The 27,208-nt window shown below is 39.1% G+C and overlaps 1 protein-coding gene across 2 annotated transcripts in view; it reads left to right on the top strand.

Moving 5' to 3' along the window:
* LOC129243692 (kinesin-like protein KIF13A) overlaps positions 1-26,711 on the top strand; it is a 114,528-nt gene extending 87,817 nt beyond the window's left edge. For both annotated transcript variants that reach the window (XM_054880898.1, XM_054880897.1), the window contains 5 exons: positions 19,043-19,380; positions 19,454-19,526; positions 21,529-22,326; positions 26,230-26,520; positions 26,597-26,711. In XM_054880898.1, coding sequence (XP_054736873.1) covers positions 19,043-19,380; positions 19,454-19,526; positions 21,529-22,326; positions 26,230-26,520; positions 26,597-26,673 — 1,577 coding nt within the window. In that variant the 3' untranslated portion in view covers positions 26,674-26,711. The remainder of the gene's footprint in view (positions 1-19,042; positions 19,381-19,453; positions 19,527-21,528; positions 22,327-26,229; positions 26,521-26,596) is intronic.
* The last annotated feature ends 497 nt before the right edge of the window (positions 26,712-27,208 follow it).

Below are 27,208 nucleotides of genomic sequence, written 5' to 3'. Positions count from 1 at the left end.
TAAGATGTTAGACTTTCAAGCTGAGGGATTCTGTGTTTCCTAGTGAACAATATGAGTGGTGTTTTGCCTGGGTTGACTCCTAGAACACACACATATAAATAATAATTCAAGGCTATTTTAAAACTTAAGCTGAATTGGTCTCAGAAACCACCTACCCGGTCATCGGCAGCCCCGTAATTGTTGTTAAAATTTAATTGCAAAATTTATTTCTCAGAGAGGCGGAGCTCCATTCCTTCATGTGGTTTTCGAAAACCCTTTGGCCACAGTACAATAAATGGAGGTCGGTCTCAGAAAGTCCTGTAGACTCCCCGCCACTCACTTTCCAAACTCGTAGCTTACCGATCATTGGACGATAGGCTCACACGCTCACATAGCTCACACAAAGCTAAGGTTGTCATTTAAGCTCTGATGACCATTCAGAGAAGTAGACTGTTAAGTACTTTCAAGCCAACTTCTTTGGCTCGGAGCCCGTTCTGCCACTCCCTTCTGTAGCCATCAAAGCCACGGTTAGCAAACGGGTTACTCTAACCCATAAGCGAGCTTAGCAGGCTGAAAGAAACTGCAGATAGACAAAATTGATGTTAATTGACATGCCCGACCGACTGTCGCAGTTCCTCCTGTCACTAAGCAGAGGAGACTGTAGGCGGCTGGTTGGACTGAGGACGGGCCACTTTCTATCAGCGAAGCACATAGAAAAGGTCTCAAACAACGCACTCTGCTCAGCATGTGAAGAGAAGGATGAGACGGCGGACCACTTTCTGTGCGTCTGCCCAACCTTCGCTCGAATCGGCTTGAGGTGTTTGGTACTGTTGTGTTAAGAAGCGACCACCTTAGCTCCTTGGCACCACAAGATCTGCTCAGATTTCTTCGGAGGTCGAAGGGAACCCGAGTGCAGTACATTGGACTTAATTGTGTCTGAGTGCTGTACTTGCTAGTCTGTCCCGGCGAAAAAAAAACTCTCTTTGTAAATGTCCGCGTTTGGCAGCTAGACGATTAAGGTCACTCCTAAGGGTGCTCCTTTCTTCGACCGCCTGGGGCAGTGCGCCCACCTAAATCCCATCAATCTTCTTCATTACATCAACAGCTCTGATTGGATATAGAATTTTGCTTTTTGTAGGTCTCAAAATCGTATCAGAACGGCGCTTTAGTGCTACTTGGGGTGTGCCAGAGTGGTACTTCAACCATTTCCCCTACCTACCTAAGTGAGCAATTCATTTAACAACCCTCTCTCTTTGGTTGAGCCCGTTTAATTGGTCGCCGGTCTAGACTGGACTTAAAATGTTGCTACAACAACTTATGTTCTTGTTTTGATGCAATTCAGTTCTCATTATAGTTTTTCCTGGCTCTATTCGCGTAGGCGACCATCCTATCGATTATGGTTTAACATCACCTGCGTTGATTCACCTGACAAAAGCGTCGATTTGATTGCGTTTGAAGATCTTCGGGCCATCGCGCGGGCCATCGAAACCAAACTGATATTAACATTTTGTTTAAACCGAAATTTTTTTCTTGCTAGCCAACTTATAAAAAGGGTCATGTTCAAGTCGAAGTGCCGGAAAAATCATTGACACCCCAATCAAACTTTGATATGCTTCTAGTAAAAACTTACCCCCAGCCTTTCAAAACCTTTTTTTATTTTAATAATATGACTGAGGCCAGACAGCATCACTACAGTTACGACTTCATTCTAACTAGCATTCGCTACAATTTCATATCAGTTTATTTTCTACTTCCATTTAGTCCTCATTACTTGAGCTGTAAATCATTTGAGTGCAATTAGTGGCTGACAAAAAATTTAAATGCTAGTTCCAGCACCTTTTTGTTATTCAACTACCCCACCCGTCCGCTCTTCTATCCCAGCAGTTTTAAAGTAATAAATCACCTCCTAAGATTCGCTCAACACTCTGTCTGAGATAAAAACGTTTCACTTTTTCGCTTCAAATATTATTCGTATAGCCGTTTTATTAGCTATCGTGCTTTTGCAAATCATTTTTTGATGTTCACGCTTCCCAGTTACTGCAGCTTTTCTCAAAATTCGCTAAGGCATTTGATGAATTGTTTTCTTGTTCTTAATGCAAATCAAAAAAAAAATAATATATAAATAAATAAATAAAATAGAATTCGAATAAAATGAAATCAAGCGCATCAAATCGCACATCAAAACATTTACGTCATTCATCGAAAAATAAAATATCCTTCGTAATTATAAGTTAGCAAATTTAGTTGAATACTTAGTATCCTTAGTATCTAAGCTCTTACGGGTATTCACGAAACTAAATAATTCTCACGACAATTAGAATAATTAGTATCGGTACGATTCGAATTTGAAACCGACCAAGAGATGATGCCTCAAAAGTATTCGCCAAGATACAGCAAAATTTTTGCGGAACTATAAATGGAAAGTAACCGCAGCAATCAAGACGGTTGCGCCGCGTCTTGTGAATCTTTTGGCCCCATAAAGTACGCGTACTATGGATTGTATATCCAACTCGGACCCAGTAAAAAAAGCTATGCTTATTTCGATTAAACTTTCATTGGCTGGTACAAGGGTTGCAAATTATATTACTGGCCTTGGGTACATCTAATGTTGTCAGACGCCATCTGACGTTTCCTTTGGACAGTTTGACATATTTTACCATAAATGCGCCCAGAAAAATGATGTGTATGTATTAGTTGTGTTCACAGTGGGCATTTTCATGGGATTATTATTCGACTTGCATAAACGAGACGACAATGCACGGATGAACTAAAATCATTATTCGGCAATCAAGCACCGTAAAAAATAAAAAAGTATATTATTTGTTATTTTGTGTACACTATGGACAGCGACATCTCATGGGGAAGAGCAAAAACAACAGCCTAGAACTGTGTACGATGGAAGGAAGAGTCTTTCAAGGCCCTATGTTCCCGAGCCGAGTGAACAAGGATATAACAAGAGATTGGAAAGCGAAGCCAGTATCAATGGTAGTCTTGCACAAACCATGCGGCTGCAGTGGTCACCACACATTTGAAGATACAATTTGAAACCTTTCAAGGTTCAAGTTCACCTAATGGATTTGCTTAATGATGGAAATAACTTCCCGAACATGAAGTGAGAGCCGTGACATTTGAGGCTGATTTTATATACAAGAAGAAATCCAAAATAAACAAAACTGATGTCATACAAATGTTTTTGATGGCACCATGTTTTTAATGAGTTAGTGTGCTTGAAGTTGCATCCCTAGCTGACTTCCAGTGAAAGCTTGGTGACATACGGTTCAGTGGAAGCGAAGTTATTGTGCCTAAAGTGTCAGTATGTTTTTGTCATCGGTACAAAAATGAGTTTCGAACAAAGAGCTAATATCAAATTTTGTTTTAGAATCGGTAAAACCTTTACCGAAACATTTGAATTGATGAAAAAAGGTTATGGCGATGATTGTCTATCTCGTGCCAGAGTTCATGAGTGGTTTACACGTTTCTGAGATTGTTGTGAGGACATAAATAACAATGAACATACGGACCGGAGCCCCCAAAATCAGTAATCACCGAAATTGTTTCTAAATCTATCGGAGTTGAATATCTCCAAAACATCGATTTATCGCATTTTAACTGATCATTTGGACTTACGAAAGTTCTGTGCACGTTTCATTCCGCACAAGTAAACTAAGGACCAAAAATTGCTCAGAATTCAACATTCGAAAGATCTCATTAAAGAGGCGAGAAAAGACGAGAACTTCCTTTAAAACATTGTAACTGGTGATGAAACGTGATGCTTCCACTACGAACCTGAAACTAAGCGTCAATGTGCCGAATGGAAGGCCCCAGGCGAGCCACCGCCCAACAAAACGCGTTTGGAGAAGTCAAAAATCAAGTCGATGCTCATTTGTTTTTACGATTGCAACGGAATTGCCCACTAGGAGTTCGTGCCGACGGGCCAAACCGTTAATTCGTCAATGCAGTTTTCTATCTTGGAGCTTTGAAGCATTTGTTGCATCGCATTCGTCCAATTCACCCTGAATACCGCGAAGGAGGAAGCTGGTGCTTATTGCATGGTAATGAACCGTCTCATCGATCCACTCTTGTGACGGATTTTTAGTCTAGAAATCACATTTTAACAATCCATTACTCACCTGATTTGTCTGATACGGCTCCCTGTGATTTCTACCTATTCGGAAAATTGCATTTGGCCATGCAAGTAAAACGTTTTGTGTCCGTAGTGGCCATCCAAAAAGCTTGTACCGACATCCTGAAGGACATTCCGGTCAATGACCTGAAATAATCTTTCGAAAAACTTTTAAATCGCGCAAAACAGTGTATCGAGGCCAGAGGAGACTATTTTAAATAAATAAACTCGAAGTTATCAGAACAAAGCTCCTGTCGTTTCTATTTTGGCTCAGTCTTGTTTATTTATAATATATATTTGGACAAATGCGCAAACTACCAAAATCGGAGAAAATAGGCAAACAGAGATTAAAACGATTAACTTCAACAGAACTCACTCACAGATCTCAGAATTTAATCTGAAGCAAAATTGAATGTTTATCTAATATTGGTTAGAGAACAAAGAAATCCAATACTATTTTAAAAATAATTACTTAGTGTTTAAATTTAACAGATTATGATTTAAAATTGGAAATAAAAAAAAAACAACTCACTTATAAACAGAATGGATAACGTTCAATAGCAGTACAAAATACCGTTATAACGAAAACGGTCACTGCATTAAATACATTTGTTTGTATGCAGTTTCGTGAATACCCTTAGTGCTACAGAATTATTTTTTCACACATTCGTGTGTTCATACAGTATTTTTCTTTAGCGCTCTTTACTAATTTTACAATTAGGTTGGTTGCGCAATCGCATACTTTATCTAAGTCTAGTCTATATATACATATTTAAGTTGTAACAAGCCCAAAGCGCATACATCATTTGTTGTCCAATTTGGAGTATATATAATTTTTTTGTTTATTCAAAACGAACCCTATTATAATTTGACTCCTTTCAAATTTAGCGATTTTTTATTGTAAAACAATTTGATTTTTAATTGAACACTTTTTACCATTACTACTTTCTATCTCTCTCTGTTTCCGCTAACATCGCAATTGTCTGATGCGTTCGACAACTCTTGTACCTCTACTCCTCTGCTCCAACTTCTAAAAAAAACAAAAAACAACTACTGCTACAACAACTCGCTTGTATTCTAACGCGCTTTTGGTTGTATTCATTCGTTTACTCATTTAAAATCCTTCTAATGCAACGTTGTTTCTGTTTCCAATCAATCAACCAACCAAACAACCAACCAACTAACCAATCGAATCAATTCACCCAAACGCCAGGCTCTATTTTGTCAGGTAAAGCACAAAGCAAACAAATTAAACGTGAAGCTAGAAAGCAACAACTTAGTTACGACTACGTCGCTCGTTCGTTCGTTCGTTCGTTCGCTCGTTCACATTGCAATTAAGATATTTGTAAAAACAAAATCAGCATCCCAACTTGAATTGATTTGAATTTGTTATATCGTTGTGAAAATTGTCAATTGAACGATATCATCATTAGTTGAATATTGTTTGTTCGTATTTATTCAAAAACTCAACATATGCAAACACAAATATAAATTAGCAACACTAACAATTTTGTACATAGTACATTTTACCCTAGTTATGCAAGGCAACTAGCAACAAGCATTAAAACAACAAAACAAACTCAACTCAAATCAAAGGTGTCGTCAAAAGTACCAAAAAAAAAAACAAACAACAAAGTGTTCATGTGCCGTCTCTTCCATTTCTACTGCACTCTATATTTTCCTTATATACAAAAAATATATAAATACACTCTATCAACCAAATATGTATGTATATTTGCGTGTCAGAAGTGCTATGTATGTATAGCAGCAACCCCATTACACCAAACAACTCGTACTCGTACTCGTACAAACATTTAGCTCAGAATACTATCACTAACCTTTTAGCGATCACTCGTCTCTATAGTCTGTATGTACTGTCAGTGTGTGAAAAACTAAAGATTTTCGATCTAATCACATCAGTCGAAAAATGTCGCAGTTGTAATTATAAGTCCGATATCTGACGAACTCATTTCAAGATCAAAAAAAAAAAAGAACAAATCAAACGCATTTCATACCTCCACTCTGCTCATCTCCTCATACATTTGCATTGGTGTCTATGCATTGTTCGCCCACTCCACTCCATTCCATTTCATGAATGTTGCATTGATTATTGGGTTGTTTTAGATGCTATTTAAATTCATTTGAACTAGTGCTTATTTCTCTAGCGCTTTTAGATTGCATATTATTCATGAACATAGTACATATTTAGCAGTTGTTTTTTTTTTTTGGTTGTTTGTTTAAATTTGCTTAATTTTTATGTACTCTTTAATTTAAATATGATTTTGATTTTCCAACGAGTTTTGTCATGTCGTTTTCCATATTTACGTATTCCAGCTAACTCGACTTGAGAAATAATTGATTTGCATATGCCACCTTTTTATCCTAACAAAGATACAGGGTGTGCACAGTATTTGAGGGCAACTTGAGTGTAAAACTAATTAGCTTTTATTTTGAACAAAATTTAATGAAACTTCACAAATTTTTTACACTGCATTAACTTATGAGGTTAGGGTTGTCGGGTAGTCAGAGGCCTAAAACATGATGATTTTCAATTTTTTTTTTTTTTGCTGCTCAATTGCTTTATTTTACAAAAATAAAAACATAGTATTATATCGAGCCATTACCGCCAAAATAATGTATCCCACACCATAATCGATTTTTGTTTTGTTGTCGAAATCGATAGTTCAACATCATTTGCATCATCTGTCAAAATTTCATGGCTGTAGATTAAACCGTTATGATTTTATAACAAAAACAATTTTAATGTAAATGCATATGGTGACTTGTTTACATTTTCTTTGAACGCTTGTGTGGGATACAATTAAATTCTCTTTTAAAATAAATGAAACACAAGGGAAAAAAATAAAAAAAACCCAATTTTTTGAGACTTTAATTAAAGGTATATAGGAAGGTATGAATTTGTTTTTTTTTGCAAAATATGTTTTTGTTTTCAATTATTCGATATTTTTACAGCTCTCCCTGGTACCGTATAGCGATTCAGATGAATCTTTCGTTGATTTAAATGGTTTGGAAAGTTTAAAAGAAGTCGAGGAGGAAACGTGTGTTGGGAAAAGGGGCTACAGAAAGCAAAAGAGAATACCTAAAAGGCTGCAAAAAGTTAAGAAAAAATATACGAGTGTTTTGCCCAACCCGTGCCTAAAGAAAAAATGTCCAAATTCGTGTCATGATAAAATTTCTGAAGATGAAAGAGTAAGAATAAATGAACATTTTTGGGGAATCGGCAACAAAATTAGACAGAAAGATTGGCTGTCTTCTTGTGTTAAACAAGTCGATATTAAAAGGCCATATGGAGAAAGTGACAGTAAAAAGTGCAGCTTTAATTATTTTATCAATATCAATAATAGCAGTTTTAAAGTTTGTCAACAATTTTTATTGAAAACGTTGAACATTTCACAAACGATTTTAATATCCGTAATAAAAAATAGAAGTTCGTATAAAACTTGCCTTGAAAATATAAAAAAGCCAACTGCACACAACAAATCTGAGGAAGCAAGCATATCGATAGTTCATCTTTATTGTGATAGCTGCGCAGGGCAGAACAAAAACAGAGCTATGCTTGCGACATTAACCTATTTTGTTGAAAATTCTAATTTTGTGACTAATATAAAAATCACATACTTGTTGCCTGGACACACCATCATGCCTGTTGATTCGATACATAGTACAATTGAATCGTTTATTCGGAATAGGACTATTTGGGCTCCAAGTGAGTGGTACACCATAATATCAAATGCAAGAACTAACCCAAGAAAATATAATTGTATTGAATTAACTAACAGTGGTTTTAAAGACTGGAAGACATTTTCACAGGCGTTACTTCCAAATTCAGTGAAAATTCAATTTACAAAATTACGCTCTGTTACATTGGAAAAAAATATTCCAAATATTACTCTTAAATATGGCTACTTTGATGAATCTCAAACCATAAATTGTGATCTAGATTCAATTCCACGATCCAGACGAAACTAGGAAATAGTTTGTGAGGGACCTACTCAATTATATGATGATATATTAAACATTTCTTCTGCTAAATATAAGGATTTGAAAACGCTTTGCGATAGAAAAACTTTACCCGTAAAATTCCAACACGAGTATTTGAATTTAAAATGGGATGGATCTGTTAAAGATTTGCTACCTGAAACCGACCAGGAAGATAGTATTTAGCGTTTTTTATATATTTTTATCTATCGTTATTCAAGTTTACAAGATTTTAATATGAATAACATTACTTTCTTAACAGGAAACTTTAAATATATGAAGTACATTACTTTATTTTTGTTTTATCGAATATACTAAGAAATGTATACATTTATTTTTTTAAATCAAATGTAATTTAATTTGAAGGACTAAGTAAAAAAAATTAAATAAAAACAAACGGGAAGTCACATCCTTAAAATAAATTTTTGTGTAACCCACACACTTTTTTAATAATAGGTTGCCAGAAGGAAAGCAAAAAAAATGTATCCCACAAAAACAACCCTTATGATGCAAATATATATTTAAAATTATTAAAATGAAATGTATTACACAAAAAAATATTTACATTATAAATTTTAAAATAATGGCTTTATTTAAACTGATTTAATTTAAAAAAAACCTTCCCCTGTAAAATTTCGAGTTTGTGGGATACATTTTTTCGGCGGTTATGGCTCGATATATACATCACGTTTTGACTTGATTTTAGCAAAATTTCAAAAAAAAAAAATTAATAATTGTAAAAGTTATCGCTGTTTGTGTGGGGGCTCCACATCTAAATCTCAGTCAATCGGGTAAGAGAAATTAGTTTTATTAATAGATAATCTTGTGCCTGATCGAAGTTTTTTTCGAAATTAACAATATGGCGGTCTCAGGAAATATTTTTCAGAATTTCGAGAAAAAACCCGACAATTAATTGTTAAAAAAAATCTAAATTTTTGAAAAAAAAAAAATCCTTCGATCTACATTATATAATTGACGCGTACACTCTTTTTGGGTGTTTGGCCGTGCTCCTCCTCCTATTTGTGGCGTGCTTCTTAATATTGTTCCACAAATGGAGGGACCCACAGTTTCAAGCTGACTCCGAACGGCAGATATTTTTTATAAGAAGCTTTTTCATGTCTACTAGAAAAAACTTTTTCTTCATTTTGGTGTTTCGCTGAGATTCGAACCTTCGTTCTCTCTGCTACGGCGGCCCTTCGATCAGGCACGAGTTTTTTATGTTTTTCAAAAGCAGTATACATTTTATTGAAATCTACCAAGCGGTTTTTAAGTTACAGTAATCACCAGTTCAAAAAATATAGTTTTGAAAAAAAAAAATGCATTTAAAGTTTTGCGAACGCTTCGGTACGCCCAAGCGCCCTTTGTTAATTTTTGAATAACTCGAAAAGTATTTGTCGGATTCACTTCAAATTTTTACACAACATTTTTAAGATGTTATACTTTAAGAAAATGAAGAAATCCAGTTTTTTGAAAATTCCGACTACGCCTAACCCCTTATTATATATCTATAAAATCATTCAATAAAATTTCCATTAGCTGCAATAACCTCCCGATCCGGGTGCGAGATCGATTGCATGCCCGAGACAAATGCTCCGTATTCATATTCACCATAAGGGTATTTGGAAGTCATTAAAATAGTTTGAAAACTAATTTGTTCTAAATTTATTTGAACTAGGTTATTTTGCGATGGAATTTCCACCCGATTTCTACCAGCTAGAAAAAACAAACACCCAAAAAGGGTGTATGCGCCAATTATATGCATATAAAGGCAAACACCTCCATTGCGTTTACAAAACGTGAAAATTTATTCAAAATCCTGAATATTTCACAGAGCGCTTTGCGAGCTTTAAGGCTTACATATTTCTTGCTCAATGACTATTGGATTAGATTAGATTAAGTTTGTGCGAGGTTGGTCAAGTCCAAGCACTTAGTCAGGAAGGCCATTGTACTACACCTGGATAGATTTCAATGGAAGGAATAGAGAGACAGGATAGATACAAAATGGATGCATTGTTTAATCGATGCAGAATTGACACCTAGAAAGGATTCAGGGCCTAGTGGCATACTTGTAGAGCCTTTATTAGGCAGGTTATCAGCCAACTCGTTCCCTGTAATACCACAATGTCCAGACACCCAAATAAAGCTAACTTTATTGTGTTTGTCAACACTGTTCAGTTTTGTCTTACATTCGTCGACTAATTTCGAAGAGCAGCGTGGGTTAACAAGGGTTCTTAGTTCAGCTTGACTGTCACAACAAATTCCAATACTACTACCCGGGCACTTTTTCTCAATTAGCCAGTATGCTGCATTCAAGATGTCATAGACTTCCGTTAAGAATACCAAAGTCATCTGTCGTGTAGCGTAGGAGTACTTAGTGTCTTCGCCTAAGTACCATCCAGATCCGCTACCATCACTGGTTTTGCATCCGTCGGTGTAGAAAGTGTGCTGAAATCCCCTTAATAGGTTCTTTGTACTTAACCATTGATCTCTATCTGGGATCAAATCGTCATACTTCCTACCGAAGCTAACCCAAGACACCCGGTTGTCCGCTGGCACCGAGAACAGTGCACACTGCTCCGACAACTGGAGGCATATCTGACGATGCCAATTGTTTTTTTTTTTGTTTTCCCAGACTCCGTTTAACTTGAGCCTGTACGCTCAATGACACCAATCGAAAGCTAACTCATTAACTGCCAAAGCGCATCGAAAAATGCGCTAACGTTGACATCGAGTTTTTTTTTTTTCTTAACAGATCTCCTCAAAATCCTGCCGACGCTACTGGCCGCAGCTCTGCAATGCAATACAAATTTGCTCTTAAATACTACGGTTTCCCTCATTTAATGCTGTTGAACCCATTTTATCTAACCTATTTGATCCAATTAATCAATATTGTGAGTGCGCCGGTTATTATCTGCCTGCTATTCACTAGTAAATCAACAGTGGAAACCAATCAAGCAGCTCAATGAACCAGCACTAAGTAAATATGCGCGTATATATGAATGTGTACATATGTCTGCAAGTAGGCCAGAAATTAATTTACAAACTGAATATACAACGTTTCTTACCAATGAGACATACATTTTCATGTATGTATTTAATTCACAAGTCCTTTGACGGCTGACAATTCGGCTGATAGACAGATAAATAAATAATGGTGTCAAATATGTTTTACCTATTATGAACATTAGCATTATTGTGTCAATAAGCGGGTCATGTGGTATTAGCGTGCGATGGTTAACAGACCAGAAACAAGTCTCTACACAAGATAGGACCATTGCCCCCGTCCACTAAGCTTGGCCATCAAATATTCCGGTTGTAGACAAACGTCATTTGAGTCACCAGAGCACAGCTCGAAAATGGTGTATATAGTAAACCATAAAACTTTGAATGCTTAATGTTTTTGCTTTTTCTTAATTTAGTTACTTTTGTTTTCTGTCTCAATTTGTCAAATTATGATGTTATTGATTTAGCCTCATTTAGTTTGATGTTTGCTAGCAAAACTCTAGTGGCAGGAAATTCACATATCGCGGTGTAAATAAGCGACATTCATAAAAATTTCCCTTTTAACCACTACTGAAGATTGATTAACGTTATATTAATATTTAAATTCTAATTGACACGTCTATTATCGCAGCACACAGACATTAGCGCACAAAAGTACCGCATTTTTGTAATTTGTGTGAGTCACAAAATTTTTAGCCCTACATTTTTTTGCTTTGCCTTGTATTTATTTAGTGTGAATTTAATGAATTCTTTAAAATATATTTTTTTTTAACTTTTAAACTGGGTAAACTGGCGGCCGCCGTAGCCGAATGGGTTGGTGCGTGATCACCATTCGGAATTCACTGAGAGGTCGTTGGTTCGAATCTCGGTGAAAGCAAATTTAATAAAAACATTTTTCTAATAGCGGTCACCCCTCGGCAGGCAATGGCAAACCTCCGAGTGTATTTCTGCCATGAAAAAGCTCCTCATAAAAATATCAGCCGTTCGGAGTCGACTTGGAACTGTAGGTCCCTCCATTTGTGGAACAACATCAAGACGCACACCACAAATAGGAGGAGGAGCTCGGCCAAACACCTAACAGAAGTGTACGCGCCAATTATATATATATATATATATATAAACTGGGTAAACTAGAGAAATACATTCTGTCAAAAAAGTACCGGGAATCGTTCAATAAAACGCAAAATATTTGTTTAAGCATCAACATTTATTTTGTCACCCTCAAAATAAGCTCCATTCGAAGCAATACAGATATGCCAACGATTAGTCCAGTCATCAAAGCTCCTTTTAAACGCGTTTGAAGAGATCTTCTTCAGCTCCTTCAGCGAATTCTCCTTAATGGCCTCTATCGATTCAAAGCGGCGAACGCGGAGTGGTCAATTAAGTTTTGGGAAAAGGAAAAAGTCACAGGGGGCTAAACCCGGTGAATACGCTGGTTGTTCGATGATATTTGTCGAGTTTTTGGTCAGCAAAGTGTTCACATATGAGCCTTGTGAGGCGGTGCGTTATCATGGTGCAAGATCCATGAGTTTTCTTTCCACAAATTGGGCCGTTTCCTGGGCACTTTCTCTCTCAAACGTCGTATAACTTCCAAATAATAATCTCTATTTACTGTAGAACCATTTGGTACGAATTCCGAGTGCACAACACCAAAGAAAATCAAAGAAAACGAGTAGCATGACTTTCACTTTTGACATGGTTTTTGGGTTTCGGCTCATGTGGATAGCGCCATTCAGCCGCCTGTTGACTAGTTTGCATGTCAAACTCATACATTCACGTGTCATCACTTGTTATAATGCGCTGGATACACGTTGTGTCCAAATTCATTTGCTCAAGCATGTCTTCCGTCACCTTCTACCGATGAATTTATTTAAAGAAATTCAACTCTCTTGCAACGAGTCGAGCAGAGACGCGTCTCATGCCCAATTGATGGTGTAAAATGTTGCAAATTGATTCGTGAGACACGCTAAGGTCACGAGCTACCTCCCTCAAACTTAAGTGATGGTTTTCCAGCACCATTTCTTTGACTTTGTCGACGACTTTGTTTTCATCCGTTGAAGACGTTCATGGGCGACCAGATCGGGGCAAATCTTCCACGACCTCTCGGCCCTCTGCAAAAGCCTTATATCACTCGTAGACCCGTATTTTTTATAAAGCACATTCGCCATAGGCTTTCTGCAATATTTTCAACGATTCGGCACACGAAATCCCATTCAATACGCAAAACTTAAGACAAATTCTTTGTTCGATATTTTTATTCATAGTGACTGCGGTTGACTGATATAATTAAATGCCAGAAACAAGCTCATCGACAGATCACAGATCACTATTTTCTCGGCCTATGGCTGTAATGAACGATAACTCTTAAGATATCGATCAAAGAATTTAGGGTTTATGCTCGTTGTCAAGGTGCCATTTCGCACTAAAAAAAATATTTGCCTGTTTTTTGTTTGCTCCATTAAGTTGTGAGTTATAGGGCGTTAACAGTGGGGGTCAACAAGGACATACGTTTCACAGTTTTTCTTTGATAAAGGCGGGAATGCGAAAATGCAAGCTAGGCCGGCCGCTGAAATTGTGAATGGTGTTTTTGGTGCTGATACTCTAACAGTTAATTACGTGCAATTTCGGTTTCGTTGATTCCATACAGGTATTTTTGATGTTAAAGATGCACCTCGTACAGGCAGGCCCGGCTTCGAAAATGTCGATAAAATCACAGAAATAATCGAAATTGACCGGCATGTTAGTAGTCGTAGCATCGCCCAAGAACTAAAGATCGACCATAAAACAGTTTTAAATCATTTGCGCAAAATAAAAAATAAAAAATAATGGACTTCTTTTTCCCCAAACTTATATTATATATGGCCAAGGACTGTCTCTTCAGTAGTATACCCTGAAAATGTCTTTCACGTGGCCCCAAAGAATAAACCCACAAGGTGTTAAATGACAAGATCTCGATGGCCAATTGTGATCACCTCTTCGGTCCGGAAACTTTTCCCGTAAAAGATCAATGGTTTCGTTGCTTGTGTGGCACGTAGCGCCGTCTTGTTGAAAGTAAACGTTGTGCAGGTCAATACCATCCAATTCCGGTCATAAAAAATCGTTAATCATCTCCCGATAGCGAAATCCATTCGCCTGTAACACCTGTTATTGGAAAACCCTACAAATAAAGGGTGTTTTTTTAGAGGTAAGGTTTTCAAGTTGGCACTACTTTTTTCGTAGATGGTCTTTTTGACAGCTGTCATTTGATTTATGCTCAGTTTGGTTTGCCATTTCATAATGAATAGACTTACACCTGAAGAACGTTTGCAAATCGTGCAAATTTATTACGAAAATAATGGTTCGGTTCGCGCGACGCATCGAAGAAAATTTTGTTCAGCGATGAAGCTCACTTTTGGTTGAATGGGTATGTCAATAAGCAAAATTGTCGCATTTGGAGTGAACATAATCCACAAGCCATTGCTGAGACGCCGTTACATCCTCAAAAAGTCACTGTTTGGTGTGCTCTATGGGCAGAGGGAATCATTGGTCCATATTTCTTTAAAAATGAAGCCGGCCATAATGTTACAGTCAATGGAGAGCGATATAGAGCCATGATTAATGACTTTTTCGTGCCTGAATTGGACGATGTTGATGTGGACGACCTTTGCTTCCAACAAGACGGCGCTACATGCCATACAGCCAACGCAACAATCGATTTATTGAAGGAAACTTTTGGAGAGCGCATTATCTCGCGCCGTGGACCTGTGGCGTGGCCTCCAAGATCGTGCGATATAACACCGCTGGACTATTTCTTGTGGGGCTATGTGAAGTCGCTTGTCTACGCAGATAAGCCCGAGACGATTGACGTCTTGGAAGAGAATATTCGGCGCGTTATTGCTGACATACGGCCCCAATTGCTGCAAAAAGTGGTCGAAAATTGGGCCTCTCGACTGGATTTTATTCGAGCCAGCCGCGGCGGCCACTTGCCCGAAATCATTTTTAAAACATAATGGCAAACCCTTATCTTTATAATAAAGCTAAATTCCTGGCCATAACATTAAATTATATACGTTTTATTTCATCTTGAAAACCTAACCTCTAAAAAAAACACCCTTTATCTTAGATTTGACTATCAAATATCATAGCGTTAATTAACCTTTCAAGTACCGTTTAACAGATTGCAGTGACGATGCGCCACGGTAATTTCAAATTCCGTCAGCAGCGCCAACTGTCGGCAAATACCGTTACTTATTAATCGACCATCGTACATACAGTTCGGTTCACTTGATTAGAATAATAAGAAGAGGCCTACTTTTTTGTTGCTTGCTTATTTTCGAGCAAAAAACAGTCTTCACTTGAATTATCAGAAATACTTTAATGTTTTAATAATCATTTTCTGCCATAAAAATTATTGCCTCTAATCGCGTGTACCGGACTGTGTAATAATAGTAAAAAAAATAGCAAGTATACTGCTGCTCTCTATTTGAAGGATTTGAACCCTTAACGGACGAGAGCTTTTTTTCGTAATACTCGCCCATAAGACGACGGAAAGTCAGGTGAAATTCCAAGGATGCAAACTTAAACTAAAAATTTGAACTGGTTTATTTAGATATGAATTCAATATATTTACTTGATTTATAATTTTGTATAATCAACAAACCAGGGATGTACAAAGTTGCAGTATTTGTTAAAGAAAACTACAGCGATGATAAATAAATGAAATGAAAACTGAATTCTTTTCATGTCCCCGTATTGGGGTCTTTCGTTTTCTATCGCATAAGTACAGGGTTTGATTGGAAAGTAATGAGCCTTATTTTTTATAAGCAGTTTTATTAATCCTTTTGGCTTATACAACTAATATTCTTCAAAATAAGACCCTTGAGCGTCAATACACCGCTGGTAGCGGTCCTTCCACAGCAGGAAACATTTTTTAAACTCATCCGCCGGAATCGCGTTCAATTCGGCTGTCACAGTTTTTTGGATCGCCTCGATGGCGTCTGTGCCACTCTGCACTCTCTCTCTCTCTTGCCCCCAGGATCGTACTCAAAGCACCAGGTTTCATCTCCTGTGATACAATTGTCTAAAGTAACAGGTGGCGCTAAAGCAATCCTCCTATCAGAAAATGGTATAAATTTTGCGATTGGCCCCTAATGTCAGTTCTGTTTTGACATTTGAGTAGTAAACACATGCGAAATACACGTTAATAAACAATGTTACGCTGCACTGCTCCAGAACGCGGAATACTGCTGACTATTTATTTGACCAATAATCGGTCGTTGACTTTGGCACAGCGTGAATTTCGTCGCAGATTATCTCGCCGTCCAACGCCTACTGGTGAAACACTGCGACGTTTAGCCGCTCGCCTCGAAGAGACTGGCACAACACGAGATGCTTTCTGGCGTGGCAGACCCCGGAGTAGCCGTTCTGCAGAGAATATTGCTGCTGTAGCCGAGGATGTCATGGAAGCGCCGTCGACATCGACCAGACGACGTGCCACGCAAATGGGTATCAGTCGACGGTCTTTACAGCGAATTTTGGTGCAAAATTTGAAGATGTTTCCGTACAAAGTCCAGACGGTGCATCAGCTGTTAGCTGCTGACCACTAATCGCGTCTAACATACGCTCAAACCATCCTTAATCACCACCAAGAGGAAGATGATTTTTCATCAAAAATAATCATGAGTGATGAGGCCCATTTCCATCTTAGCGGGTACGTAAATAAGCAAAATTTACGCTTCTGGGGCACTGAAAATCCGCGTGTAACCCACGAAGATCCATTACACCCGCTCAAAGTCACTGTATGGTGTGCTGTTTTCGCTGGAGGAGTCATCGGAACTTTTTTCTTCGAAGACGTCGAGGGCCAAACAGTTACTGTGAATGGTGAGCGCTACAGAGCAATGATCAACGAGTTCTTTTTGCCGCAACTTGATGAATTGGGATTGGAAAACATGTGGTTCCAACAGGACGGTGCAACGGCACACACTGCACGTGCCACAACCGATATGCTGAAGGATGCATTTCCCGGGCGCCTAATCTTCCGCTTTTGCGATTTGCACTGGCCAGCAAGATCGCCTGATTTTACCGCTCCAGACTTCTTTTTGTGGGGCTTTTTGAAGTCGCGGGTTTATGTCAACAAGCCTCAGACTCTTGCAGCTTTTAAAGACAATATCCGTCAAGAATGTGAGGACCTATCGCCGGAAGTTTTGGCCAAAGTGATGGAAAATGCCATAAAAAAAGCTCAAATGGCAATCAACGGTGGCGTCGGCCATTTGCATGACATCATATTCTCGACTTGATGTAAAAAAAATTAAAAGACCAAATAAAAATAATCCACAAGAAGAATCAAAGTTTTTCTTTCCAATACTTCACGGCTCTTTTCCACACGCAATTGCTTTTGTTCATCAGTCAAAACCTTTGGAACCAATTTGGCACACACTTTGCGCATTTCAAGTTTTCCGGTCACGATTTCCCGCACATTGTAATAAGTTAAATTTAACTCTTCACTGATCTCACGTAGGCTAGCACGACGGTTAATGTTCAAAAATTCACGAACCCGGTTCACATCTTCGTCTGTTTGCGTCGTCGAAGGCCTTCCAGATCGCTGTTCGTCTTTGACGTCCTCCCGGCCTTCCTTGAACGACTTGTGCCACCGTTTTACTTGGCCACTGGACAGAGATTGGTCCTCGTAAGCCTCCTTGAGTAGTAGCCCAATGGTTTCGGCACTCGTTTTGTTTAGCTTTACGTAAAATTTGATCGAGTAACGTTGCTCCAACGATCGCTACATTTTTGCTACTGCAAAATCCTAACACACTTTTAAAACAGGTTTCACGCGCGGAGCGATGTTGACTGCACCGCTGTTGCGAGCGAACCGGGACCGCTTTCTAGTGGAAGGGGAAGGTCCAATGATCATTTTCCCCCTCAAGCCGATTCGGTTGATCGCTTGGCAGACGCTCCGGCCGGGAAGGCTCATTACTTTTGAATCAAAGTCTCGTAGCGGGGCTTTTCGGCTGTTAAGGGTTAAATAATATTTTTTTGTTATAAACTGAAACTTGGAAGATTCACAGTCTTAGCTGTACTCTTGAATTGAATACTTAAATTTCGTTTTTTTTTTGTGTTTTTGTTTTTGTTATTTATTCAAACGTAATTGAATCGTTCGTTAACCGTTTCACAATCATTTACTGCCATTTAACTGTTGTAATTAATTTTCGCAGTAATGCTATGTGTGTTTCATTTATATTTACATCATTCATACCTATACATACATACATATATATTTATAAATATTATAGCAGCAGCCTAGGCGTTTGAGTATGCGCATAATTTTGAATTGTAGCCACACGTTTCTAGCATTTCTAGATTTTATATATTTAGCATTCAGCATTTAGCATTTACCTTTATCGATTCTAGTTGAATTACAAATATGTATCTATTTATTTCCTATACATATATCTTCACATAACTATTCAAAATCGTTCCGAGTACGCACCATTCGCATTGAATTGTTGTTGTGTACCTTTAGTTTGCTGTTGTTGATGCTGCCGCCGTGCACCACAACAAAAAAATATTTTAGTTTAGTTTTTTGTGTTCCTACCACACTCAGCCATATATAAGTACCTACCACTTATATGTACATATGTATGTGTGCATGTTTGTTTTACCCATTAATAACATAAAATTTCTTTGTATAAATATTTCGTGCCACACTTCTGGAATGCAGCGCGTCCGACATTCTTGAATTTGAACTTAAATTTCAATCAACGTATTCCGCCGACCAAGCGTAGGTGTTAACCAAATGTCTTTATCCACAAACAAAGCAAGAGAAATAAAAAAAATGTATTTATGTAAACAAATAAATATTTACTCACAGTTGTTGAGTTAAAGTAATTTGATTTTAACACATTTCAATTTTAAATAAATTATCACCAACCAACCTGTTAATGATCTCCTATTGTAATACAGCTTCGCCGGCCACCAGCAAGCTGCTGGGCATGCGCATGACGACACTGCACGAAGAACCGCTGGGCGTGCATCGCGCACTGGCCGAAGAGCCCGAAGACAGCTACAGCGATTCGGAATACACAGCCGAATATGAGCTGGAGAAGAACCAACAGAACAACTATCATACGCGCTCGCGGCTCACCGCCTCGAAAACAATGGACTCGTTCATGGACGTCAGCAATCATTCCAATAACAGCTACTTGAGTTACACGTCCAGTGCCAATGCGAATATGAAGCATTTAACCGGCCTGGCTACGCCCAGCATGAGTTCGTCCACATCGAGCGGCTATGGATCGCAGGTAATTCGTCAATCGAATGTAACTAAAAAATAAATCTCCTTTTCAATGGCAAAATATTTAATTGTTGTTGTAGGCGGTATCGTGCAGCAATTTGACGAACGATGATATCGCTTCTATGCGTTCGATGAGCATTGATGAGACACCAGGTGAGTTCGAACATAGTTGAATTGAAGATTTATGTGTAGTATACGAGGGGGGTACGATAAGTACGTGTGTTTGAAATGAAAACACAATTTTTTCAAAAAAATTTTGTTTTATTTTTTAACAACGTTTTAAAAAGCTACACTTCTCCCAAGCTCCGCTCATTTTTTTAACCCCTTAAAAACAATTTTTTAATTTTTCCCCTTGTTCACTCCTCTCGGGAACATAGGGCCTCGACCAGACTCTTCCATCGTACACCGTTCGGTGCTGTTGGTTTTGCACCGACCCATAAGATGTCGGCATCTGTTAGTTCGCGCAGCATTGACCTTCTCCGATTCTCCAAGTGTTCTTTGGTCGACCAAGACCTCTGCTCCCTTGCGGGTTCCAGTCAAGTGCCATCCTCGCTATCTGGTGGTTTTCACAGTGTGTGACCTATCATCCATCGCCACTTTCTGCGTTTGATTTGTCTAAGCATGGGTTCCTCGTTCGTTTATCTCCAAAGTACGTCATTACTGATGGTGTTTGGCCGGAATATTCTGGAGATGATGCGGAGGCATTTGTTGATGAAGGATTGTAGAATCTGTATGATGGTGTTAGAGACCAGCCATGTTTCGTTTCCGTACAACAATACTAACTTCACACATGAGCCGAATATTCGTATTTTAGTGCGCCTGGTGATTTGCGAACTCTCCCACACCACCGTATGCATTCGCCCGAATGCCGCCCTTGCTTTGTTTAGCCTGCAGTTGACATCTTCACGTGCTCCACCATCTGCCGTGATGATGCAGCCGAGGTAGCAGAAGCTTTCATCGAATTCCACCGGGCATCCGTCAACCAATATCTGCCTTGCGTTATTATGGTTAACTCTCATGGCCTTGGTCTTAGCGATGTTGACCTCCTCTAGTCCGACAGTGCGTGCCAGCGCGACTAGTTTGTCCGCCTGCGCTTGCATGTCGGAAAGTTTGTGAGAGAGGAGGCAGATGTCATCGGCGAAGTCCAGGTCCTCAAGATGTCTGGTGAAACTCCATACGATGGCTTTTCTGTGCAGGGTCAGTTGGCTCATGATGCGTCATCAAGGACGATGGCGAAGATAGGGAGCGACAGGGGACAACCTTGCCTAACGCCTGCATTGGTAGTGAATGGATGGCTGATATCGCCTCTGTGAAGCATTGCCAGTACGAGGTTCTCGTAGAGAGCTTTGATGAGGCGGATTATCTTGGCGGGAACTCCCTTTCTACTCAGTGCCAGCCATATTGCGTCTTATTGCGTATCGTTTGATAGTGTCGAACGCCTTCTTAAAGTCTACGAATAGTATGTAGAGCGGGAAGCGCCGCTCAACTGATTGTTCTACTATAATCCGAAGTGTGTTGGCTTGGTCAACACAGCTTCGGTGAGTGCGAAAACTAGCTTGCTCGTCTCTTAAAGAGCGTTCGATATTTCAAAAGGATTTGTCAAACTCTCCAAAATACGCATCTGTCTCGGCGATGCCTTCCTCGTTTGAACTAAATTTTTTCCCCGCGTGCCATTTCTTTATGTTAGGGAACAAGAAAAAGTCGCAGCCAAATGCGACCGCGTCTCCTTCAAGTTTTTGTGAAAGCGGTCCAATAATTCACTGTAGTATTGTCCAGTGATCATTCTTCCTTCCTCCGAACGGTACGGAGTACGGAGACCAAAGTTCAACCAAACGAGTTTTATGCCGAAGAGTTTGATGTACTTCTCTATTGGACTGCTTGCTTTGGGCAGTTGCAGAGCCTTGATTATTGGTTTGACGTTGTTAATCAACCATTGTGGGTATGCTTCGGTTGTTTGCGGCTCTCTGTTGATGGGTATCTGTAGACTCTTTGCGGCTGGTATCTACAGATTCAGAGCTTTTAGCATGGTCGAGTGGAACCTGGGTTGCCACTTTTTAGTTGAAATTCTCTGAACGCAGTTAAGTTTTTTTTTTCAGGAGATCCAGACATTTTAAGCAAACTCCCACCCATATTAAATTTTCTTTTCCTATTTCAGACTTTAATTCCAATTCGCCTCCCAACCGTCAGGCGCGTTTCAATCCTTTCCTGAAAGACATGCCCAAGTCAAATGGGAATAAACAACAACAGCAAACGCAATCAACGACACCACATCCAGCGGCAAACGAAGAGCAGAACGAAATGCCACAAACACAATTGAAAGTAACACCGGAAACCGCAACACACACAGAACCAACTGCAGAAATCATAGCAACACTCAATGACAATGACGCCAACAACACAAACAATGCAATGCTGCCAAACACTATACCAAAAGCACAATACACAGCTGCCAATGCTGACGTCACCGCATTCATGGCAAACACCATAAACGATGATGATGTTGTTGAACTTAAAAACAATAATAATTGCGAGACAACAACTACAGCAGCCCTGCTGAATAACAAGCACAACAATAGTGAGAACAACAAAAATACAACAAATACAACAGAAAAATGTATCAGCATGAACATTGCTACAGACAATCAAAATGGCAATGACACGATGAACACTGCACCGGCGTTGGAGGGTGAACAACAACAACAACACCAACAGACATTGGAGGGTAATGGTATAGTGCGCGGCCAACTGCCGCCCGGAAAAGTGGTGCGCCGCAAAAAGACACCGCCTCAAGGTGTTAATGCTATGTCCAGCAGTGTTATAAGTACGAACAACAATGGCGGTGCGTCGCGTACACAATTGCAACGCGCCTCAGTGGCACAAATGGAGGGCATAATGACGTCGTCAAATGATCGGCTGGATGTGTCGATGACAGGCAGCATGGAACTGGAAGCTGGTATGTAATAGAAGGGCCTTATAGCACTTCATCATTTGCGAAAATCCGTTAACTTTATATCAAAATACAGTCACTCACACTTAATTTGATACAGATAGTGTGGGGGAAAAAAGAAAATGCAGATATTTTATTTATTTTGCTTTATTTCATCTCTCAACATAAAATATACAAAAGTGTCCACACAAAAAAAAAATTTAATAAATAAAAATCAACATAAAATATATCAAAAGGCCCACTCAAAAAAATTAAAACACGCAGAGAAATCACGCCGCAGCTTAAATGATACAGTTGAAAAAGCGCAAATATTTATATCTACTTTTTAAAACTTTACGGTATTTTTAATGTTTTTACTGTAATTTTTAAAACTTTAAGGTATTTAGTACTTGCTGGTTCCAATTTGGTTCCACTCTTCAAGTGTCGCCTTTTTAAGATCAGATTTGCTATGGGTGTCATATTTTCTAATATTTGCCTTTAGAACCGACCACAACTTTTTCTTCATCTGTTATACAAGGTGAAGTCCAAAATAAACAAGACTGGCCTCATAAAAATGTTTTCGATGGCGCCATTTTCTTAATGAGTTAGTGCGTTGGAAGTGACAACCCTAACTGACTTCCAGTGACATTCGTCCCTACATCCCTAACTGAACTGAAGTTACACCCCTAACTGACTTTCAGTGGATATTCGGTACCGTGTGTCATCGGTACAAAAATGAGTTTCGAACAACAAGCTAATCTCAAATTTTGTTTTAAAATCGGCAAAACGTTTACCGAAACATTTGAATTGATGAATAAAGTTGATGGCGATGATTGTCTATCTCGTGCCAGAGTTCATGAGTGGTTTACACGTTTCAGAGAAGGTTGTGAGCACATGAATGAGAATGAACATACGGCCCACCCAATCACCGAAAACTTCATCAAAATTGTTTGTACATTTATCAAAAATTAACCGAAATCATCGTTGAAATACATGGAATCGAAGTTGAATATCTCCAAAACATCGATTTATCGCTTTTTAAGTGATCATTTGGACTTACGAAAGGTCTATGCCCGATTCATTATGCACAAGTTAACTGAGGACCAAAAATTGCTCAGAATTCGACATTCGAAAGACCTCATTAAAGAGGCGAGAAAAGACGAGAACTTCCTTTGCAACATTGTAACTGGTATTGGAACGTGGGGTTTCCAACATGAACCTGAAACTAAGTCAAAACAGTCAAAATGCCGAATGGAAGGCCCCAGACGAGCCACCACCCAAAAACTCGCGTTTGGAGAAGTCAAAAATCAAGTTGATGTTCATTTGCTTTAACGATTCCAAGGGAATTGCACACTAATAGTTCGTGTCAACAGGCCAAATCGTCAATGCAATTTGCTATCTTGGCATTTGAAGCGAAGGAGAAAGCTAGCGCTTATTTTGATTTCTTGATTTTTTGACTAGAAATCGCATTTTAAGCATCACTCACCGGATATGCTTGGTATGGCTCCCTGTGACTTCGACCTATTCGGAAAATTGTATTTGGCCATGAAAGGAAAACGTTTTGCGTCCCTAGAGGCCATCGAAAAGGCTTGTACCGACATCCTGAAGTACATTCTGGTCAATGACCTGAAACACTCTTTCGAAAAGCTTTTAGATCGCGCAAAACAGTGTGTCGAGCCCAGAGGGGACTATTTTGAATAAATAAACTCGAAGCTATCAGAACAAAGCTCCTATCGTTTCTACTTTAGCTCCTTATTGTTTATTTTGGACTTCACCTTGTATTATAAAATTTAGAACACTTTACAAAAACATCGTATCTGTATCAAATGAGGTGTGAGTGACTGTATATACATATTCTTCTTTATTTGCTTGTTCGTTTTCGAACGTTCATGCATTCTTCATTCAAGTTCATTACAATTCAATTGCAATTTACATTTTAAAGTTTCTAAAAAATATTGTTTGTGATGTCGTTGAAAGCTTCTCGCGTCTCTTGCCACATTCCATCTCTCCAACTCTCTGATGTTTCCAATGCCTGTCCAGTATTTAATTTATATGCAACCAAGATATTTGTTTTCTTCCAATATCTTGCCTTCCTTCTATGTTACCTTTCAGGATGAGTTGCAACATTTTTTACTTGCTATAATAATATATTTCGCAGAATATGCCCTAAGTAAGCTAAGCTTTCTTCCTTCTCTTCACCGCCGTGAGAAGCTGCCTGAATTGAAGAACATCACTGTTGGAAACGTGATCAGTCTATGAGATTTCCCACATTCGCCTGAATATTCACATTTCATACGCTTCTATCCCTATTCTTGTCAGCCACCCACTTAAAGGGTCCATATTTCCATGGCATGCAAAAGTGCTGACCATACATAACATTTGATGAAACGAATGTTTAACTGTATGTTAATTTCATTACTGCAGATCACTTTTTTATAGTTGCAGAACGCCGATCTTGCCATTTCTATTCATGTTTTAATTTCTTCGATGCAGTCCCAGTTCTCATTAATCCAACATCCAAAGGTATCTGAATTTGGATACTTTTTCTATGGGTTCACCTTGCATCCATAAGGGGCCTGGGCCTGGCGTTGTCGTGAAAAAGTATGGTTTGACCATGTCCATCTGGTCTTTTGAGTGGAATAGCCGAATATCCTTATTCACGCGGTATAGGTGGGCAATGTAGAGCCCCTTGTTGACCTTGGCATTCTTTTCGAGCATTTCCCAGTGCATCATGCCCTCCCAGACCCAACAATTACTTCTTCCTTGGATGAAATTTCGGCTTAACTCTCGGCTTTGGCGTATTTCATAGAGCCACCCACTACTTTCTTTGCTTCATATTGATTTATAGGCACCATTTCTCATCTCCCTTGACGATTCGGTACAAAAAACGTCGTTTATGACCGCGTGTTGCTCGGTGGTACGCGAGATGCTGAAGAGCACATGGGAGGCGACTTTCTTTGTTGTTTTCGTTGAGCTCGTAAGGCACCCAGGCTGCCAATTTTGCGTTAAATCACATTGAATGAAAGTGAATGAGAATCGTTTTATGATCGCAGTTCATTTTTTCCGCCAATTCACGACTGGTTTGGCGATCATTCCCTTTCAAAAGTGATTTGGGACGTTCTTCATCGAATTCAGAAGGCCTTTCGCCTTCCGGGACGTATCATCGACGTCAAAGTCGGCAGTTTTGAACTTTGCAAACCATTTCCATGCTCTAGACTCATCGATGATAACTTTTCCTTACAAGTCGCAAATGTGCCGGGCTGCTTCGGCAACTTTTTAACCTCAGCTACTGTTTATGGTTGCTCTGGGCGATGCTGCGACTACTATCATGCCGGTCATTTTCGATTATTTCTGTGATTTTACAAACATTTACGACATTTTCTTTAACATCAAAAATTCCTAAACGGAATCGATTAAACCGAAATTGCACATAATCAGCTGTTACAATAACGGCACCATAAACACCATTCACAATTTCAGCAGCCGGCCTGGCTTGCGTTTTCGCCTTTCCGCCTTTATCAAAGAAAAACTGTAAAATGTGCCGAATTTTCTCTTTGTTGACTTCCATTGTTAACACCCTGTAACTCACAACTTAATTTGCACCATTTAATTTGCAAAAACAAAAAAAAATTGTTTTTGCGGAATGTCTCCTTAGGAACAGCATAATTTTTCTAGCCGAAAGCCTCTGATGCTAGCGCTGCACTACTTTCAGTTTGTATAATAATTTTATTATTATGTAAACCTTTATAAAATAAAAAAGAAATAAAATAAAAATAAATTTTAAATTATTTGATCGATATCTTACGAGTTATCGTTCGTTACAGCCATCGAACGAGAAAATAATCGATTTCTTTTTCCCCAAACTAATATTTGTTTCTTTGTATTAATTTTTAATTTAACTTAACATTTAATAAAATTTGAATTTTGCAGAAATCGAGGTTTCACTTCCTGACTGGGTGCAAGTTGGTGAATCAGTGCTAATTCGACCTTACAATACGAGCGGCGTGATCAGCTATATCGGCACCACACATTTCCAAGCTGGCACTTGGATTGGCGTAGAGCTGGACACTCCCACTGGCAAGAACGATGGCACCGTGCAGGGTATACAATATTTCCAATGTAAATCCAAGCATGGCATATTTGTGCGCTACGACAAGTTGATACTGGACAAGCGCGGCAAAGCTATGCGCGCCTACAAAGCGGAGAAAATCAGCAGTAAAGGTGAGCAGACATGAATATTTCAGTTTATTTGAAAAACAACCAAAAAACTTAATAAATATTCACATTTCTTACACAGAATCGGCTATGACGCGCTCAAAGAGTCGCGGTGAATCTTTGGCCAGCGTAGGTGGCGCCACGTCGTCACGCAAATGATTATATCCCAAATGTTCGCATCAAATGCACCGCTGGGCTAATTGCAAGCAATCCACATTGGTGACAGCAGCCACAGCAGCAACAGTGGCTACGGCAACTGTAAACGCAACAACAACAAACGCTCCAACTGCAGCACATGTCCGAGGCGCTGCTGCACCAACGCGCACATGCACAAAATTGCGTGCAACCAGCACAGCAGCCGCAGCAGATGTCGCGACGGTGACGGCCACGACACATGTCACCGCCGGCGATGCGAACACTAGACGTTTCAAACGACGCTCAACAGCATTTTAAATGCAACGCAGCAAAAGGCAAGCAGCAACAAGTCGCCGCGCACAGCAGCCGAAGCAGATAGTTGCTGCGTTGCTAAAATGCCGCGTGTAGCGTACCCTTTAAACGTTCCGAAAGAAATAAAAATAAAAACTCATTCTCAACCACATTGATGAGTAAGGCACACATACGTGCACATTAAGTTTTACCAACAAACACACGAACGATTAAGAGAACGAACAAACGAATTGCAATCATACACATA

Source organism: Anastrepha obliqua, chromosome 4, assembly GCF_027943255.1.
Source record: "Anastrepha obliqua isolate idAnaObli1 chromosome 4, idAnaObli1_1.0, whole genome shotgun sequence".
Classification (NCBI taxonomy): Eukaryota; Metazoa; Arthropoda; class Insecta; order Diptera; family Tephritidae; genus Anastrepha; species Anastrepha obliqua.
The sequence above is the reverse complement of the archived record's forward strand: the minus strand, read 5'-3'. Positions and strand labels throughout refer to the sequence as shown.